At 41.6% G+C, this 16,601-nt stretch overlaps 1 protein-coding gene across 1 annotated transcript in view; it reads right to left on the bottom strand.

Moving 5' to 3' along the window:
- Nucleotides 1-16,192, bottom strand: part of CDHR3 (cadherin related family member 3) — a 35,887-nt gene extending 19,695 nt beyond the window's left edge. The window contains 8 exon segments of the mRNA XM_032200261.1: nucleotides 490-638; nucleotides 4,138-4,242; nucleotides 4,347-4,441; nucleotides 5,639-5,724; nucleotides 7,963-8,131; nucleotides 9,314-9,516; nucleotides 14,963-15,080; nucleotides 15,998-16,192. Of these exon segments, the coding sequence (XP_032056152.1) occupies nucleotides 490-638; nucleotides 4,138-4,242; nucleotides 4,347-4,441; nucleotides 5,639-5,724; nucleotides 7,963-8,131; nucleotides 9,314-9,516; nucleotides 14,963-15,080; nucleotides 15,998-16,192 (1,120 nt within the window).
- Nucleotides 16,193-16,601: the final 409 nt, after the last annotated feature.

Raw genomic sequence — 16,601 nt, 5'->3', positions numbered from 1 at the left:
TAGAAGGAAAATCTTCAGGTCAGTGGCATGTGCACCCCAGAGAACATAGAAACAGCACAAGAGAGGTAACTCTTTTTAATGGCCTTGCCTGGGGAAGGGCATAAATAGAGCCATGAAGCTGAGGTGTAGATTTGCTGTGCATCTCAGTGCTAGAGCAGATTTCAGGTAGGAGAGAGCCAATTGTGGTCTAACTACTTGCAGCTGTTGCAAGAGCCCCAGAAGGACCGCAGAGATTAAAATCCTCAGAGATTAAAAAGAAGGCAGCTGATCTTACTTCCATGCAAGGGATCATCAACCTCCAGCCATACTGACTCCAGTCAGTATTTGTCAATAAGTCACCTTTGGTCTACTTTCTTTAAGATATCTTATTTAACCCTGTTCAGCTGATGGAAGAACTTGACCCTAAAAACCTACCGAGAAACTCAGGCAAAATCATTTTTTGCTGTGTGGTGGGGGGTGTATTAGAAGATATGATTTTTTTTGTCTTACATGGATTTATGGAGAAATATGGGACAGAAGACTGGATGCTGTAGAAAAGTCTGCTAGGAGAGTCTTCATCATCAGGATCTTTAGCTGTTATATTGGCAACCACAGTCCCTGGGCTTTGTTCCTCTGGAATCTTGTAGATTCTTTGTTTTCTACAAGAGAAAGCAAAATTCAGCAAAGGGCATGTCTGTGTTTGCAGGAGCAGCTGATCACAGACTTAGCCAAGCAGCCAGTTGTAGCAGCAGAGCCATGGCCACACTGGGCTGGGAGATGTCAGGGTAAATATCCCAGTCACTGGTTCTGCCAGCTGGACCTGTAGCAGTAGCTGAACTGGAATGTGGGCATAAAGCATGACAAAACCACACAACCAAGTGTCCTTCCCTTCCCCTGCAACTTGTCACAGGAAAAGCAATTTGACTTTCACAGAACTGTGGAAGCTGAAAATGGAAGGGGCTGTTAAGTCATGCAGTTTGTCTCCCTGTAAAGCCACCAGCCTGTAAAGCCACTTGCTCTCATGCTGTCATTCTGCAAGACAAAAACAAAAATAGAAGCACTAATGCAATTAATTGTATTTTGGAATGAATGCTGGAGGCATCTGGGAGACAACAGTATTACTGAAAAGCTTGAGCTGGCCCTGCAGTAGGCAGAGGCAAGAGAGAGCCCTGCTGTGGGTGTCCCCCAGATGTCCTCATGATGTTGCTCCAAATTCTCTGCAACATCTGTCTGATTCATTTTACATGGAGAAAACGGTTCTTTAGTGCTGCTGTTTGATATGCCAGTGCTCCCAGATTTCCCATGAAGTTAGTGAATTTTACGGCCCAGGTACGGTCTGGCAGGCAATCGTGCAGGATTGCTTGTAATGGTTGCAGTTGCATGTTCACATGGGTACTCAGGTATGCAATTATGGTACTTGAACCACATGTAAAAGCAGGCGTAGGCAAGCACGCAAAAACTCTGCAAGGACTTTATGAGGGCTGATTTATTCCACTGAAACACACAAACACACAAAACATCTGCTAACAAAAGTCAAAGGGAGTTGAAAGTGTTCAACAGTTCAGAAAAGCATTAGGAGCATGTTTCAAGACCGAACCATTTTTGTGCACTTTAAACTTTCCAAGCCACCACGTAGCTAATTGACTAGTCTATAGTTCCTACGATAGGAAAACATGAGCCCTTTGTTTTCCTCTGAAACCCAGCATTATGGGGCATTTAGCAACTGGAGCGGAGAATTGCAGACGCAGAGTAGAAGATCTGATGCCTCCAGGTCTTCACTTGCAATTTGAAGAATGGCTAAGAAGACACAGTACTTCAGCTGTTCTGTCAGCTGATGTTAAAAGAGGAAAGCATACAGCAGGCAAATCTCATAGAGTTTTCTCAGTAAAAACACCATTCAGCCAACAACAAACAAAAAGGTGTTTGTGAAGGCCATGGAGTCTGTGTACTTACTAAGGCTCTGTCCCACTCTTGGTGTTGGATCGCTTCCTTGTTCTCCTGTTGCTCAGGAGTTACTCAGAAAGAAAACAAACAGCAACAAATCTCCATCACTGCTACCAAAAATGCCTCCTGAAAACTCCTCTCTGATCACTGGAGATACGGGAGGGACAGCTCTCGCTGGTTTTGGTGAGACAGCCAAAATTACCAGCCCTGCATGGACCCATTGCACAGAGTGCTTGTGGAGCTGGGGCCTCCTCTACACAGCTACATCTGGGCTGTGTCCTGCTGTTGACCTACCTGCCGCCTGCCCGTGGTATTTTACAGTATGGTTCAAGCAGACCTTTTGGACGCCGCAGTATAATTGTGAAGGAAGCATATGTTTGTTTTCTTGTCTCCTCCTTTGTTTTCCTCGCTCCATGAGTTTTCCATTGATTTTAACATCCAGAATTTCAAAAGGCTGAAATGCCGATGGAGTGTTGTGAACACCAAAAACAGATGTGCCTACATATACTGTGAGAACAATTAAAAAGACCCTTTGAAACTCTGTTCTTGACAGCTTTGATCAGGAGAAAATAAAGAAGGTTTTCTAACTTGTCAAGTTTCCCCAGCTTCCATCCCAGCACTAATTATTATAGTGTCAGAAAATATATAGTCCCAGCATGTAGCTCACATTTTAGCAGGGGAGAGGGCATGCATGTGCACAGTGAGGACAGCTCATGAAGTGCAATTTAATTTCAAGCTCTTTACAAACCGAGCTTCTATTTTTGGTCTCTAGTGTCAATCTAAAGCGGAAAAGATTCAAACAAATACCAAGCTTTATTTGTGCCATACGACATCCGAGCCTTAGACGTAAGGTGTTATGGATACTCCAGTCACTGAAGCTTTTGTTATCTTGAACAAATAGATAAATATTTAAAAGAGCTCCTTCAGCATTCCAGACATAAGGATAAATAAACAGAAAGGGCAACATTTGAAGAAAATAGTCTAGAACAGACCATGCAGGCTTTGGGCCTGGGAGGTGGATTCCTCCTTTTTATATCAGTATAGTAATATGGAGAGAGCTGTTAACCCTACTGCTTACTGCATGCATGAAATTCAAGTTATAAATAAGTAGCAACAACAATAAAAAATCCGTATCTGTTTCTAATATTTTATTCTTCCACTTCTTCAGATTCTCCACCCCTTTACCCAGCACTGTCCAGCTCCTTGGCCTCAGCCCAGGAGCTGTGCATTGCTCAGGTCCCACAAGGCAGCCAGAAGACTGCTCCAAACAAGTGGCTGGAGACCTCTTGGCGTGCCCAGGTGCTGCACTGTCTTCTCCCTCTTTGCATAGATATCAGGAGAGAACCCACCATAAATATTCTTGGCAGGGACCTTGTAAAGCCTCAGTATCAAGAGAGGTAAAGAGAGTGTCCAGAATCCAGTCAGTGTCTCATGCAAAGTGACGAAGATAAATCAAGAATGTAATCAGACTAACCCTCTAAGAACTGCATTTGTCAGGCTCCAACTTCAGAAACAACCACCCATTGCACTTTCCACCACACAATAGCCTTCTAGTAGCATATGGATATTCTCTCCCGTTTTGCAAATTTTCAACAATACTCCTGCTTCCAGCTAGAGCTCCATTAATTTTCAAAAGCTATTTCTGACTTGTGTGTTATGACACAACAATTTCCTGCTTATGACACAGTAAGAGATGGCAATGTTTCAAACAGCACTGGGATCATTTACAAGTGTAAGTGTCTGGGAAGAAGAGGAAAAGACAGATCAAAAGTGAGACCTTTTTATGTCTAGACATTTCTGCATGAATAAACATCATTATGGTGAAATGCACATCTGCATGAAGGGTAAACTCTGTATGATTGTATTCACACAGAGTAAAACTCATGTCTTTGTCTGAACTTGTCCACAGGTCTTTGCGTAGCTTTAACCTCTCTAAACGCTTACAAGCACAACAAGCTTGTTTGGTTGCTTTTAGCACGAGGGCAGAACCTGGAAAACTTAAAACTGTTAAAAATATAAATAAGAATAAAAAAGGGAAACGAGAGCAAATCTTCTCAGAAAAACAACAGGATTCATGACAAAATGAAAATACAGTTTTCAGTAGTACTGTGTTGTTACATTAGCTTGCCCTGTGTTACGCCCTCCCATTGGTGCCAAGGCAGTAAAGCTGGGAAAACATCTACATTTTCATTACAATGGAAGTTTTTCACTCACGTGGTAAAGTAAGGTCTTTCATCATCGATGTTAATTATATTTATATTCACTGTTTTAGTAGAGTTGAGTCCTTCTGGATCTGTCACTGTTATATTTAAAAAGTACCTGTTAAATAAGAAAACAAAACAAGAATCACTCTATGGCTACATAGGAAAACATTGCCTACTGTAAGCTAATAAAAAGAGCACATGAATTAAATAAATTCTCACCAATGTGGATCTTTCTCATAATCAAATACTTTTTTGGAAAAAATGCTTCCACTTTCCAAGACCAGGAATGGCACTGATGCAGGAAGCGAGGAATACTAAAATGAAGAGCACAATGCATTAGTTTTTGTATCCTTTTGTTAAAGCATCTCTCTGTTCTTGCCTTGCCTTGTAGAAGGGGCCAAGGTACAGTATCTCCTACTATCCCAGACCTGCAATGGGAATTTAACATAGAGGTCAGAGTCACAACACAGCTGGCAAAATCATTTTTGGGGTAGCAGCAGAGTACTCCATGCAAGAGGAGAGAGAAGAAGGGCTGGGGCTGGATTTGGGAGACTAAAGAAGAGCTGTGCAGGAGGCAATGAAGTCTGGAGGACCAGGCAAAGAGAGAGGCTGGGGTGGGATGAGTGGACTTTCATGAGGTGCTTGAGGGAGTGGAAGCTCAGTGTTCACACAGTGGTCAGCACCTGCACGTAGCTGCAGATGCTTTGTGCATTGCACAACACAAATGGGTACCGTAACCGTACCAGTGCACGAGATACATCCTCTCGCCTCTGCTTCCCTCCTCACCAGCCCACCGGGGCTTGGTGGTTTGGTTGGGTAAAGCCTGAGGATGGATGTCAGGGTAATTGCTCTCCTGAATAATGCTACACGTGGAATTAACATCTTCAGGTTCTGTTCTTGTACATGCTGTCTGTTATAACACAAAAGTCAACAAAGCAAAGCTACAAAATGGTTCTTAGGTTAGTGCAGTTACTTTTCTCCTTTCTGCAAACAAAGTTATCACTTTCCAGGAATGTTGCTGATATCAAGAGTATTTTCAGATCTGCTAATCCATTTTCTTAACTGGGGGTCACAGTTTGCCCTAAGATTGTCACAAAAATGAGATTCAGTTGCCTTGCAAGCAGTTTCCTTACCGTCTCATTTGAAAGAATTTACACCGTGACACAATATTAAAAACTTTACTTACATTTAATCACTCTCATCTACTAAAAATGTTTTGCAAGCTATTTTTTTTTAAAAAAGAGACATGATTTCTACTGTATCTCTGATTAACTATATCAAATTCTGCCTTCAATACCCCTTAATTTTGGAGTGCTGAGAAATCAAAATACAATTTGAGCCCAAGTGTTGAGGCTGGGTTTTCTCAATTTATTATTGAAAATGGTTCTTTTTTCCTGACAAAACCTTTTCCTGTGTTCCTGACGATGAAGTGCATTGTTGAAAGATGCTAGCAATAAGCATTTCAGAAACAGTCAATAATATCATCTCTGGTTGTTTTTTTTTCAGCTTACTTTGAGTCCACCATTTTCAGGATCAGCTGCATCAACTTGGTAAATGCGTTCAGGCCGTGTACCTTCCAAGATGTAGATAGTTACAGCTGCACAGATATAAGTGTACTAAGTGTTAATTGGATAAGAATAAAGGACACAACAGCAAACATACTGATAAATTAAAGCTGTCCAGGCATATTACTGACTGATATGTGTTCTCAGTTCACCAGTGTAATTCCAAAATCATCACAGGAAAGAAACACTCAAAAGATTAAAAGGAAAAGTGCTTATCTGTAAACAGAAAACCATCACTGATAGATGCAATATGAATTATGCCTTAGGGAGGCTGATCTATACATCAGGTCTCCCTTGAGCTGCTCAGTGGGGTATGGAGTACACATGTGTCTGCCTTTACCATGCAGATAGGGAGAACATAGCTCCATGCTAGGTTCCCATCCCCTCTACAACCACCCTTGTCCCCTGCCAGGAGACCTCAGAGCTTTTCTTCATCTTTTATGCTTTTTTTTTTTTTACATCTGTGAGGTAAATAAATCGTGGATGGTCTGCGCTTGAACTTTTGCCTTATTATGGGTGTTAATTCTGTGCAAGGAGTGTTGTGATAGCTCCTTTCTGTATCAGGAGCTCTCCCAACTGGGCTATCCCATACTGGGCCACAGGCAACAGGCTTAGCTCTCCTTGGCCAGAGTGATTAGCAAAACAACAGATCTTTAGATCCCATTATTTGCTTTCTGCCCTTTTGTGTCTGCTGGACCTGGCATTTCTGGACTATTAATTTCCACTGTGACCCCTGCTGACTGCTGCTTCTCATCAGAGCAGTGGGAATCCCAGAGCAGTGTAATGAGTTGTTCCCAGAGGACAACAATATGAATATAAAGTTTAATGAGAGGGAGATGCTTTTTAATAACCAACGAATGTGCAATTAGCGTCTAATTGTGGCTGGTACTGTTAACTAAAGCCACGCAGTTAGACAGATCAGACATCTGTGCTCACCAATTTATGGCAGCTCTAGCTGAGAGTTAAGCTGATGCACTGATTTGTAACAAGCTCCCACGTAGAGTGTGCTTCATGCTGTGCCGATCCCTGAAGTGTCACGTTTAATTATTATTAGATTCCAGCAGCACCCATGATATGCAAGACACCCTTGACACCGAGAAGATGACGCGGCCTTTTCCCTCAGGGAAGCTAATTTGCTTTACAAACTAAGTATTGTATGGAAGTGGGAACGTCAACGTGCTCAGGAGGCATTAGTGAGCGGGCTGATTTGAGCACGGCTGCGCTAAATCCATCCCTACAGCAAGCCCTGCCCTCTGCAGCACTGGATGGCCAGGCTGCAGCCACACTGCTCTGCTGACCATTCCAGGAGCTGCAAGCCACCAGCCTAAATAATAGCACTGCTTTCCAGATCTACAGGGTTCAGCAGCCGCTTACAAATACCTACCACGAACAGACCACAGCTTGCTATTCTCAGATGAAAGAAAAAAAAAATGTTGGGTGTTGAATTACTGAAAGTTCTTGCCTAGGTGCTGTTATGAGTTCAGACACCCCAGCCTCGTTGCTAATGCTATTGCAGACTTCTCTGTTGCACCTTGCATGTGGTCTGAAAGAAAACCTGGTTTCAGGTAAGCCTGAAAGGTAGCCAGGTTTACTGCCATCTGCCACAGGCAGGAGACATTTCTTTGCCTTTTTCCATTTACACCACCATAAATCACAATCTAGGAGATCTCATTCTTCAGAATGATTTTCCACTTAATTTTCACATGCAGGTGCAAATGTGATACACAGGTATCAAACACTGGCAGATTGCTGTCTTTGTTCTTCTCCCCAAGAAACTCTTGCATACACACAATATACATTTATTTAAATTTATCTTGCTTCTCCAAATCAGTCCAGTTTCAACAAACTACTGAAACATGGACCCACAGTATACTGGTTACATCCCCACCAAACTTCATGTTTCCAATATATACCTTGATGTCACTTCACATCAAAAATAGTATATATATCTACCGATATAAATAAGTCTGCTTTTATATATGTGTGTGTGTATGTATGTTTATATATATATATATATTCTTCAAACATTTTTAAGTGGTTCCATCACTTTTAGTCAAAACTTTAAGAAAACAGAAGGGCATCTCCAGAGATTAACTATACCAAATATTTGTATAAAATAAAGCTTTGATAAAAACATCACCCTGTTCCTCCCGTTTTTCTAAAGGAAAACTCTTAGACCACTTTAACCACTGTCACTGTATGCAGTTCTGTTTTGTAAGTGATGTCAGCTTTTTCAGTATTGTTCTTTTCAAATGCCTCTACCACCTTACTTTGAATTGCCATATTTCCTCGAAACACAGGAGGTTCATTTTTATCTACTACTTGGACAGTCAGTGTACTAAGGTCAGTTCTCCCAGTTGTATCTTCAACAAAAATCTGTAAATCAAAGCGCTTTGGCATTGTTTCATAATCTAGGACAGGGTTTCCACTGGTAACAACCTGAAAAGAGAAAAAAAAAATATGATTAGCACATTATGAAAGAGATGTAATTTATAATCTATAGGAGAGAATACCAGTAACAGGACATTTTCCATCAGTAAGCAGTGAGTATTTTAGATTATATGCTGATTGCTGTCACAACCCTTGCCACTGGCTGAAATGTGAGTAAAAAGAAAATGGAAAGACCAAAATGTTGTGGCCTCCCAGAGCAACTCAAGGACCTCTTGTATAAGGGACAGTTTGGGGCGGAGAAAGCCTGGAAGGAGCTACCCTGCCTTGCGTCAATCCATGAGCTGCAGACACCCGGGTTCATGGTCTTACTCCCCCTACATTTTCTCCCAGAAACATCAGCAAAGAGAAATAGAAAAGGGCCGTTGTATCAATTCTGTGAAAACCTGAATTTCCTTGGAAACTTCCAGAAAAGTGGATTCAAAGGTGCTCTTGAGTGTCGTTCAGGCGCAGGCATACAAGTGAGTTGCAACGGGATGACAAGTTATCATGCATCTGAACACTCACTGCCAGTGACAAATGTGAGGTAATACTTGCTAATTTATCCAGCAAGAAAAACTAGCCTGAAACAACCAAAATTACTTTGCATTTTCCACAGGACAAGAGTACGCAATAGATGGAAATAGATCACAGATGTGTGGAAGTGTGATAACTTTATACCTCAAGGTAACTTCCTCATATGTCACAGCCCTCATTCCGAGTTAAACTTGGCTTTGATCTGACTCAGCTTACTTTGTTTTGGAAGTGAGTCAAATTCATTTTAATTCGAGGTGAGAGTGTCCAAGTAAGAGCTGCATGTGGTTTAAATAATCCACTTTAAATTCACAGTGACTTCATATTAATTAAGTTGAAAAACTATGGATAAAACCTCAAAACAGAATCGGCTCCTACATGTCCTTCTTTACCTCAGATTTTCTAGAAAATCATGTTTTCTATCCCAGAATAAACAGAATTATTGTGATAAGCAGTTTTTGCCTAGATGCAATTAAAATCATAATCACTATTGCTACTCATTTGTCATATCTATTACAGCATGTCCAAATAGTACGGTGGTCTGCATTTGCAACTCTTCTCTGATTAAAAGATGAGTCACTGTGCTCTGTCAGTTCTCAGTAATCCAGGAACCATCAGCCTCCAGGACGGAGCATTGCTCAAGCTAAATGTAAAACTCACCCTGTATACAAGATCTCCTGTGGATTCAATATCAAATGCTTCTGTAAGTGGATTTGAATTTAGTATGGTAGGATGTATTGCAACACCTTCAGAAGACAGTGGAGAAAGGGTGACATTAAAGGTGTGAACGGAAACACCAGCTGGAGAATTTTCTTCAACAGTGCCTGTTGCAGGTAAGCCCCTAAGCAACTGGATTCTTCTTCCTGCAAGATGAAAATGAATGAGAAATTACTTCGGGGAGTTTTAGGCTAGCAGGAGCACACAGCTGGTGCCAGGAGATGCCATTAATGAGCACAAAACGGCCTGATTCTCTTTTTGCTTATGAATGGTGGCATTGCACTGTAGTAAATCCAGCACTAATGGCAGAAGAAGGAATCTCTAATTCAGCACTATACTACTGTCACTTAGGGTGCTGATGTTTAAGTAGTATTGTTGCTGTGTTGTTTGCCACCTTGAACCACACAGGCCGGGATGTTAAAGAAGCAATCTTCACCGTGAGCCACGCTGCCTGCAGCGCCCACTTCCTCCGTTTTCTCTTTCCTTAATCTCTCTGGCATGCTGTGTGCAGGCCCGGCTGACAAGTTGTGTAAGCAGCATCTCTGGGGGCTGTGCTGGTTTCTCTTCTGCTCCGAGCACGGACGGGCAGCCGTCCATTCCCCAGGGCCCACAAAGGCACCCCGTGGTTCACAGCCTCCGGGCTGCAGCCAGGCTGTGGCATCCCGTGGCCTCGTGTGAACTCCCTGCTACTCCGTCAGGCCTCCCCACTCCCCGAGACAAAATCTGTGCTCGCTCTGATGTTTATCAAGGGTATTTTTGTGTTATTTTAACAGGGGCCTGTGGTGCTTTATCTCCTGAAGAGTGTGTAGGAAATATAAATGAGGTCAGCTTTTAGGGCATGCCCTGAAACAACATCTTAGTACCCTCATATCCCTAAACTGGCCTCAACAGGAGACCACGGCTGGACTGGATGTTGCTTGGGGGGCTTTGCTGTCTTGTCCAAACCACATGCCAAGGGAGCTAGCTGCCTTCGGTAAAACTTTCCACACAGCCTGTGCCAAGACAGCGGGAGATACTCTTCACTTGAGGGCCAGGCTGTTCATACCACAGCATTTACTGTAGCAAAGCTTCACAAAGCCTGTATTTTTGTTGGGCAGCTGCGAGGTAAAGCGCTGCAGAGGAACTATTCTGAGGCCATTAGGGCTGCAGCATAGCCACACTTGGATGCTCAGGTTCAGTTTGGAGCTCGAGGACGCCAAAGGGAAATGGGCTCCTGTGCACTACACTACTTGCCTCCTAAACTGGTAGGATGGAACCACTTCCCTCTTTCCCCTATGGCTAGGGAAGGATAGTTCACACCAGTTCCCAAAGAGGCATTAAAATTGCCACTGCTCCAAGATCATCAGGATCTTTAATCTGGAAGGGGAGAGTTCAGCTCCAGTGCTTTCAATGACTTTAGAAGAAGCCTTGGTGATTTTTGCCCCAAACCATCCCAAATCTTGTTTCTTTGATTCGCTAGCAACATTTTGGAGCATTTTAGGGACAGATCACATATGATCTGTTTTGTGTGTCAGCCACTGCTCCTCTTACTGGACACTCAAATAATGTTCCCCATAGGATCAAAGACAGGATATTAGTGTCTTTGCTTAATAAGAAGCAAAAGTAATAACAGTAGATGAGTCCCTGAGACAAAGCATGGAGTCCTATTTCCCCTTCTTTACAAGTCCCAGAGAAGGACTAAGCGTTTATCAATGTTCTTAAAGATTCTGGAAAACATCATCAACAGAAATCGACCATGCAAATGAGACTGAGCTGAGAGGGCCTTCTGGGGATACATTTCCACAAGTGGAGCTGAACATTGAACTTGCTACTGACAGCAAGCCAGAGTTCATTAATGGAAACCATTTATAAAATCAATGAAATCATTTACAACATTTAGAAATGAAGAAAGAAAAGAGTTGCTATTTTCATATTATCTCTGAAGATTTTCTTGGCAGTTTATTCAGGATTTGTCTTTCTAAATCATAAGCTCTCACTTTTTGTTCTTTTTTTTTTTTTTTTTTTTAACTGAAATTTTCCACCCTGTGTCTAAATGGCGTCTTCTTCTTCCAATTGATTTTACAAAAGCCTTCCTTTTGTATTCACAAGTCCTTGGTTACCACTTTACTTCAGAGGATGAACTATGCCTGAAGAAATTTAATAAATTATATATCTGAATTACCAGCCCCAAACGTTAACAATTTCTGAGCCCAAAACAAAGCGATCATGAAGTTGGCTTTGAGATGTATATGTATGTTCAAGTCTTATTTATGTGTGATTTGTTAGCCTGAGTCATGTCATCAAGCTTTTTTTCTCTGCAACCATGCACATCAAAAAAACACCATTCTTCAAGAAACATTGAGATTCACATGCAGCGTCCTGATTACAGTTTGGGGGTCATAAAGGTAAAACACCAAATACTGACACGTTTCTGAGGACTGGAAGAATTCATTTCCTTGAAAGCAAAGTGATCCTACCTGGGTAGATAGCTTGCTACAAGCAACTCCATCAGCCACACAGATTGATGTTTGAAGATCTACTTTAAGTTGCTAACACGTACGTATTCATATTGGCAAAACTTCCATGTTTTTATCCTGGGCAAAAATACTGACACGCTCCTAATAACCTCTACCAGTGTTTTCTCTGTTTGGTTGCTTATTTTACTTCATCAGATAGAAATGTTATCAATATTTGAAAGGAGGATACTGCAGTATTGTTAATAGATACTGTCTCTTGCAGAACTGATCTCCTTTCCTGTTCCAACACTTTCTTACTGAGCAGTGGCTATTACACACTGAAGTGCCTCTTCCAGCCAAGTGTCTTACTGAGAGGTCATATTCTCTTCATTATACTGCTGTAACCACAGAGCTCAATCTATTTCAGTAGAAAAATAATTGTTACTTGATTTTTTTCCATCCGTGTCTGATCCTTAAATATGTATTATAAAGCTCCCAAGAGAAAGTACAACAGCCAACAGTGTTCTAATTTTAGCAGCGTAATGAAATCATGTTCTTACCAGATACTACTCCCAGCAAAATGAAGAGAAGGACTGTGCTCTTCATCGTCTTTATGACCCTGTCCTTCATGTCCCCAGGATGCCAACTGAAGGAAGATTATGATATGTTTTCCCTCCTTTATAATCAGCTCCACCTAAATTCTTCCTCTTTGTCATGTTGTGGAGTGAGAAATTAAACAAAGGACCCGTGTCTCTAAGGGAGTTTCTAAACACCGCCAGCATGTTTGCTTGTCGGAGAACTGCTCCTTGCTGACACTCCATCCACAGACCTGGGCCACACTTGAGAAAACAGACGTGAATAATCCTTTCACTGCAATCATCTTGTTTATTGAAGCATTATGTAAAGAAACTAGTAAGTTCTAAACGTGGAAGTACTGTGCTGCTTTTGTATCTCTGGCAAATGAGGTGCTCTTTTCACAGACCAGGATCAAATACTCATGCTCTCTTACTTACACCAAGAACCTGAATTTTTCTCGTTTCTCTGAGTATCAGAGAATTACTCAGACCATGCACACTGCATACCTGTAGGAAAAATTGTAGCATATGTACATGACAAAGTCAGTTTTGCTGTAGCTGTTTCAGGAACAGCATAAACCACCACTGACTCCCTTGGATTTAGAGAGCTAGCCCACAATACACCCATGCAATTTTTTCTCTTTGATCTAAGGGCAGTCCTAGCGCTTTTTGGAGGAGTGTATTATAGAGGTGGCACTATTACTGGGACTGGATGCAATATATGTGCATTGGCATGAACTCATCCAATAATTTAGGTTGGAAGGGACCTCTGGAGGTCACCTGGTCAAACGCCCAGCTCAAAGGAGGCCTAATTAGATCAGGTTACTTAGGGATTTGTCCAGTTAATTCTTAAACACCTCCATACAAACTTATCAGCTCTGCCATGAGGCAGGACTTAGTGATTCATGTTTAACACCACTCTGGAGAAACCACACTGAGTTGTGAGCTAAGCTAGTATCTCTAGATGGTTCTGCATGACACTCTGTGGCTGTCCCAGTGAAAGCTGACACTAGATCAGGTAGCTCTATCCTGTGCTCCTGTGTTTTGTATAGTACAAGAATATTAATTGGACATGCTGAACACGAACAGCTAGCATAACACTGCGAGGGGCATTGGCTGTGCTTGCATGCACACCTTAAGCTACAGGATGGTTGTAGCTGGGAGGAATCTGCTGCTATGACCCTGGAAAAGATGCATCAGTAAAACTACTGATCGGAGCTGACCCATACCCACATATCTGATCCTGCTTTGGGGAATTACAAGAAATGTTCATTTGATGGTTGATCTGCATCTGTTTTAAAGTGCTTCTAGTTCTTGCCAAGTCCAGATGCAGCCTTGGTCTACAAGTAAATGTGGCCACACTGTATCATCCTGTGAGCACACACTGCATCGGTCTGTAGTACTGAGGAAACTAATCTTCCATTGCTCCAGGGAATGTGTGCCTAGGTATTATGTTAGGAAAAAAAATATATGGAAAACTTTACCCTCAGATGACTTAGTTATGATGATATGATATTAATGTAAATGTCTTTATATTGGAAAAAAATCTAGCCTGTCCCTTTACGTACCAGGTCATTGCCCATCCCTTCACATGCATTTTCTGGATCCACAAAGAAGCTTATGGTCTGAACGGATACCTCACAAAGATGAGGCCTGTGTGCGCTGACATGAACCAGGCCTGGACAATAAGCTCGTGATCTTTTAATAATTACCAGCACAGTGTAAACCTGTTGGTAGCTTTTTTACCTCCTTTCAGTCGCAGTGTCTAATCTATCCCATTCTACTGCTGTTTCTTGTACTCTTGAAGAAACTAGAGAAATATCGGGGCTAAGTTTTAAAGTATTTCAGATACATGTTTACACTTGTTTAATATCTAGCTTGATGGACTGTTCCCATCTGATGCTCTGAATAGCCAAGCTTTTCCCAGAACTCAGAGGTCACCATTTTTTTATCCTTTATTTTATTTTCTTATTTCTTAGGCTGTTTTTATTTTATTTTATTTTATTTTATTTTATTTTATTTTATTTTATTTTATTTTATTGTGTTGTTTGTTTGTTTGTTTGTTTGTTTTTCCCCTATAAATACATCCTTGTTTTGTCCTTCCTTCATATGAGAACCCACACAGACCTACTTTCAGCAGGAGTTCAGTGTCCATATACATAAATCAGACTTTCCTCTGTACATCTTGTGCTAAAGACACCACAGAGGGATATGGGAGACATGGATAGTGAAGGCATTTGGAAAACATATGTGCTTAAAATGCCAGCCTTTCACCAGCTTTCCCTGGAAGTGCAATGGTTTTCAGGTGCTATGTGAAGACCTATGGAGCAGTTAATATCTGTTTTCTCTCTAAATATGTCTCCAGGGCTTTCAAGTAGTCACTGATAAGCCTCATGGTTCAAGCATGTTGTGAGAATAGACTGTAAAGGTGACCAGGGAGACGGGGGGAGAGCCCAGCCCAGTGCAGCACACAGCGAGGGAGGAGAGAGCAGATAAAGGGCAGCTCACACAGGAGGAGCGCCTGTGAGCAGAAAGGGGTCTGGCTTTTTCGTCTTGCAGTCACTGCCAATATCTCTCAGTACCTTCCTTGATCCCTCTTTTTTTATACTCTTCTGCTGAGAAGATTTCTGTGGTTGTCTGGTCCGTCCTGCCAGGTTCTGAGGAATTAGGTGAGAAAGACACCAAAGTCAAAAGAGAGCCCTGAAAAGGGAGAAAATCAAGTAGTAATAAGTATATTCAGATCGGTAAATACAGAGCTGGTTAGGAAAAGGTGAGCAAGGTAGAAGGAGTTCGCTGGTGATGCTGGCAACACCTCTGCCACTGCAGGAATGGCAGGAATGAGATTTCTGGGGATGTAAAGCAGTTAGACAAAAAGAGGTCAAGGCAGTGCAAGCAAGAATATAACCAGGGAGTTTGTAGGCAAAACAGAGGGAGGAAAATATTAATTGGAGAATGTGAAAAGGTCAAGGAACAAGCTGGGTTTTTAATCATTCCTTGTTTTTCAAGATGATTTGAAACCTGGGCAATTTAGAACATTGTTAAAATAAATGAATTTCTGAAAAAAATGTCTTCTACGGGGTCAGGTAAGATAGACAGTGCAAGAGGAAGGTGCTACACCTTTCAAGAAATTAAGGGGGAAAGATTCAAGAAATTTCAAGAAATTTCAAGATATTTCAAGAAATTTCAAGAAATTCCAGGGGAAAGACCAACAGACTGGAGTGTGAGAGACTGTTCCAGTGTTAGGCTGGGATGTAGAAATAAAGCATATTGAAAGTGAGGGATATCAAGGGGAAAAGAACAGAATTAGATGTGCAAAATTTCAATTGCTTGTCCTCAGGAAAGCTGGGGATTTTAACAGAGGTCATCATCAGAGACATAGTCTACTTGCATAACAACATGTGCAGGTTCAGGACATTAATCTTTTTTCCTGCACATTTAATTCTCAACTGACTTCCAGTCTGTCAACGGGAAGGAAAAGTTCTCTCGCTTTTCAAATGCATCAGAGGTTCAAGACATAATTTTCTCATTAATGGCTACTTCAGCCAGAGTAGTGGCTCTCTTTTGCTTAGCCAACTCACAGGAAGAGACATTTTGCTCTTACTGTGATAAATACCCACCAAAAATGGAGCAGCCTGACGAGAATTTTCCCACACCTGATCCAACTTCAGTTCAAGAGTATTTATTGTTATTTCCCCAATTAAATTGCCCAGACTGCCAGTTTTATTTTCATCTCCTTTCTCTTTAAACAGTACAGCTACTCCATCTGCTGCCTTGGTAACCTTTCCTAAAATATTAAAACAGTACCTCGGCATCCTACACCAAAAACTTATGCACCATTTCATTTGATTTCTCAGCTAAAAGCTTCCTCTGTACCATTTGTGAGTAACAAGAGCAAACTAAAAGCCATGAGTAGTATCCAGGCTACCTTAATCTCACCTAAAGCGATCCCAGCTTAGTAAATTTAGTAACTAACCCCACACAATTATGTAAAAACATCCCAGACAGATATCCAGGCCATCTATTTTCTAGCATTTACTTGTCAACACATAAACTTGCTAGTCATAATTAACTTGAGGTGTCTGCAAGTACTTCCATCATGTCAAGAGCTTTTTGGGGATCCAGATTTAAGTAAAAGAAAGCCTAAAATCTGGGCAAGTACACACCAAAACCTGAAAACGTAGCTGTTTTCAAGAGTGAAAACAAGTTCTCCCATTGCTCCAG

Source organism: Aythya fuligula, chromosome 1 (assembly GCF_009819795.1).
Source record: "Aythya fuligula isolate bAytFul2 chromosome 1, bAytFul2.pri, whole genome shotgun sequence".
Taxonomy (NCBI): domain Eukaryota; kingdom Metazoa; phylum Chordata; class Aves; order Anseriformes; family Anatidae; genus Aythya; species Aythya fuligula.
The sequence above is the reverse complement of the archived record's forward strand: the minus strand, read 5'-3'. Positions and strand labels throughout refer to the sequence as shown.